Genomic DNA, 2,799 nt, shown 5'->3' on the forward strand with positions numbered 1-2,799 from the left:
AAAAAAAAAAAAAAAAAAAAAAAAAAAAAAAAAAACTGCTTCCCAGGGGGTCAGGAGGTTTGGGGGTGGGATTAGGAGCAGGGCTGGTCTACCAGCCTCCCGGGCTCCCCAGGATCAGGGAGCACTTAGTGGCCAGGATTGCAGGACTCCTAGGAAAGCAGAGACCCAGCCTGGAGTGGGCCTGGGGGGCGGGGGGAGTGCAGGGCTTGTGGGCTCAAGCTTCTGGGATTCCCCCCCCCCACCGGTGGCCAGTGTCCTCTCACCCCAGGAGCCCGCCCGGAATTGACGGGCTGTGACTCTAGGGGGCGACCCTTCCCAGTTTTCAGGAGAGGAAGTTCTGCGGCCGGGCGCGAGTGATGTGGGAGAAGCTAAGTTTCGGGACAAAGTTTGCCGGCCTCGTGGACAGCCCCTCTGGCTGTTCCAACGCGAGGTCCTTCCTTGGCGCGCGCGACAGCCCCACCCGGCCGGCCCTTCGGCGCGCGGGGCACCGTGCTGGCGCGTCTCCCTCCCCGGCGCCCAAGGCTGGCAGTCGGAGAGGCAGCCCGCGCGGTCCCCGAGCCCGGGGGGGGCCGCGGCAGGGAGGCCGGCGGAGGCCGGGGATGACAGCCGCCCCCGCGCCCGAGCGCCTTACCTGCGCGGCTCAGAGGCGGCGCCCACAGCAGCAGCAGCAGCAGCAGCAGCAGCGGCGGGGACAGCAGCGGGGCGCCCGGGCGCGGCGGGCTGCGCGCTTTCCAGCGGGTGTGGACGTCCATGCCGGCGGGGCGCGGGTCGGGGCGCGCGGGGACGCACGGGGGCGCGGGCCACGGCCCGGGAGGGAGCGGACTCGGCGGGGACCGCGCGCTTTAGGAAGTCATGGGGAGCTGGCGCCGGCGTTCTCTTTGTGGCGGTGGCTCTCGGGCAGGGGGCCGGCTGGCGCGCTCGCCCACGGGCGGGGGGTCGACCTTGGCCCGCGGGGCGGCCGGGACCCCACTCGGCTCGCAGCCCTCGCCTCCTCGCCTCCACCGACTCCTTCTCGCCGCCTCCTCGCCGCCGCCGCCCCGCGACCCGCTCCCCGTGGGCGCTCCGCTCGAGTGAGGTCCTGCGCCAGCCGCGGGGACGGGGAGTGCCGACCTCGCCTTGGGCGCCGTGCGCTTTTCCCCCCTTTTCCTCCCTCCCTCTCTCCTGGAAGGCACCCGCCGAGGCTGTCGATCCCCCGCGCCCGCAGCAAATCAGAGTGCGGCGCCGCGCTCGGCCGGGCCGGCCCCCACCTCCCACTGGGCGCCGCGGGCGAGGGGGTGGGGCCAGCGGGCGAGTCGCGGCGAGGAAGGGGCTGGCCCGGGGCCGGCGCGGGCGCGGGACGGGGGCGGCGCCCGTCTCCCGGCGAGTGCGCGCGGACGCGCCCGGCGGACCCCCCTCCACCCCACCCCCGGGAGCCCCCGACTCTTCCCGCCCGGGTGCCTGCGCCTGGCCCACCCCCGGGAGCCACACTGGAGGGACCCCGAGTTTGATCCCTTTGGGTTAAAAAAAAAAAAAAAAAAAAAACCAAAAAACAAAAAGTTGCAGCGCAACCCAACTTTTTCTTTTACGTGGAGGAGTTCCGAGCTCCTCTTCTGGGTGGAGACTGAACTTCCAATCCAGCCGGATCGGGGCGCCCAAGACTGTGACCATCTCGTCCACCCGCCCAGAGGACCCGCCCTCCCCCTTCCCCCTCACTGCAGATTGGGCATGGGAGCCCAAGTTAGGGTCTGACTTCCCAAGGGTCCCAGAAGGAGCCTGGAGGTTGCACATCTGGGATCTTAATCAGGGGAAGTTGGCCAGCAACCCCCCACTCCCCTCCTCACTCCCGCCTAGTCCCTGGTGACCCCTCTACCACAAAAGGAAACCAAAGAAGATGCCCCTTGGGGAGGTGACAGCAGGCAAAGAAGTGAGGGGCCAGGACCTGCTGCCCTGGGGACCGCTGCTGGGTGCCTGCCCTCACATCTTTAGGTCTTGGGGAGGTGCCCCTGGAGCAGCGAGCTGCCCCTTCCGTCAGGGCCCCCAGGCCCAGAAAGCCTCCCTTCTGGGAAAGCTGCAGAGCTGGTTCTTAAGAAGAGAAGGGGTGAAGGTGGATCAAAGAATTTGTCCGCCCCCCTGAGCCACCCATCCCCACCCTCTTGAGCAAACAGTTTTCCTGCCTAGGTGCTGGGATGGGGCTGGGGCCCGGGCTTCCTGTCTCCAGTTACATCTCCAGACTGAAGGGACACTCCCCAAATGCCTTTAGTCCCCACGGTTCCAGGAAGGGGGAAAGTTAGCTTTGCTGGGACGGCTACATGCTGCTTCTTGAGGCGGGTGGCAGGTGGCTGTTGCCAACTTACCGGCTTGACTCCCTGTCTGCCGCATGTGCCCTCCCACGTGCCGATGGAGCATGGAGAGGGCCCCACAGACAGATGGGGAGAGGTGTGAGATACACTAAGTAAAGCAAAATGTCCTTTCTGGTTTTTATAGGTCTTTGTTATTGTTTTGGGGTTTTTGTTTTTGGTTTTTTGGGGGTTTTTTGCAACTTGTATAAATCATACATATGATCAGTGGAAGTGTGTGTGTGTGAGTTGTATGCATGCATTTATGTATGAGGGAGGGGTGTGTGTGTGTGTGTGTGTTGGTTAAGCTAGAGCTGGTCCTTTACTTTTATGCACCTTAATGAGACCTTCCACCTGACACTCCTGAGCCCCTAGCCCCCAGCCCTGTCTGGACCCTAGAGTGCCCCCAGCAGTGGGAAGGCCGGCCTCCCTCCTTGACTTGGGGTGCTGACATAGGCCAGTGGCCCGGCTACCAGGAAATAGT

At 65.1% G+C, this 2,799-nt stretch overlaps 1 protein-coding gene across 4 annotated transcripts in view; it reads right to left on the reverse strand.

The window, feature by feature from the left end:
• Positions 1–1,141, reverse strand: part of COL5A1 (collagen type V alpha 1 chain) — a 156,486-nt gene extending 155,345 nt beyond the window's left edge. For all 4 annotated transcript variants that reach the window (XM_073889902.1, XM_073889901.1, XM_073889900.1 and 1 more), the window contains exon 1: positions 632–1,141. In XM_073889902.1, coding sequence (XP_073746003.1) covers positions 632–752 — 121 coding nt within the window. In that variant the 5' untranslated portion in view covers positions 753–1,141. The remainder of the gene's footprint in view (positions 1–631) is intronic.
• Positions 1,142–2,799: the final 1,658 nt, after the last annotated feature.

Source organism: Callorhinus ursinus, unplaced genomic scaffold (genome assembly GCF_003265705.2).
Source record: "Callorhinus ursinus isolate GAN/ISIS: 27379988/994484 unplaced genomic scaffold, GSC_fseal_2.0 scaffold122, whole genome shotgun sequence".
NCBI classification, from domain to species: domain Eukaryota; kingdom Metazoa; phylum Chordata; class Mammalia; order Carnivora; family Otariidae; genus Callorhinus; species Callorhinus ursinus.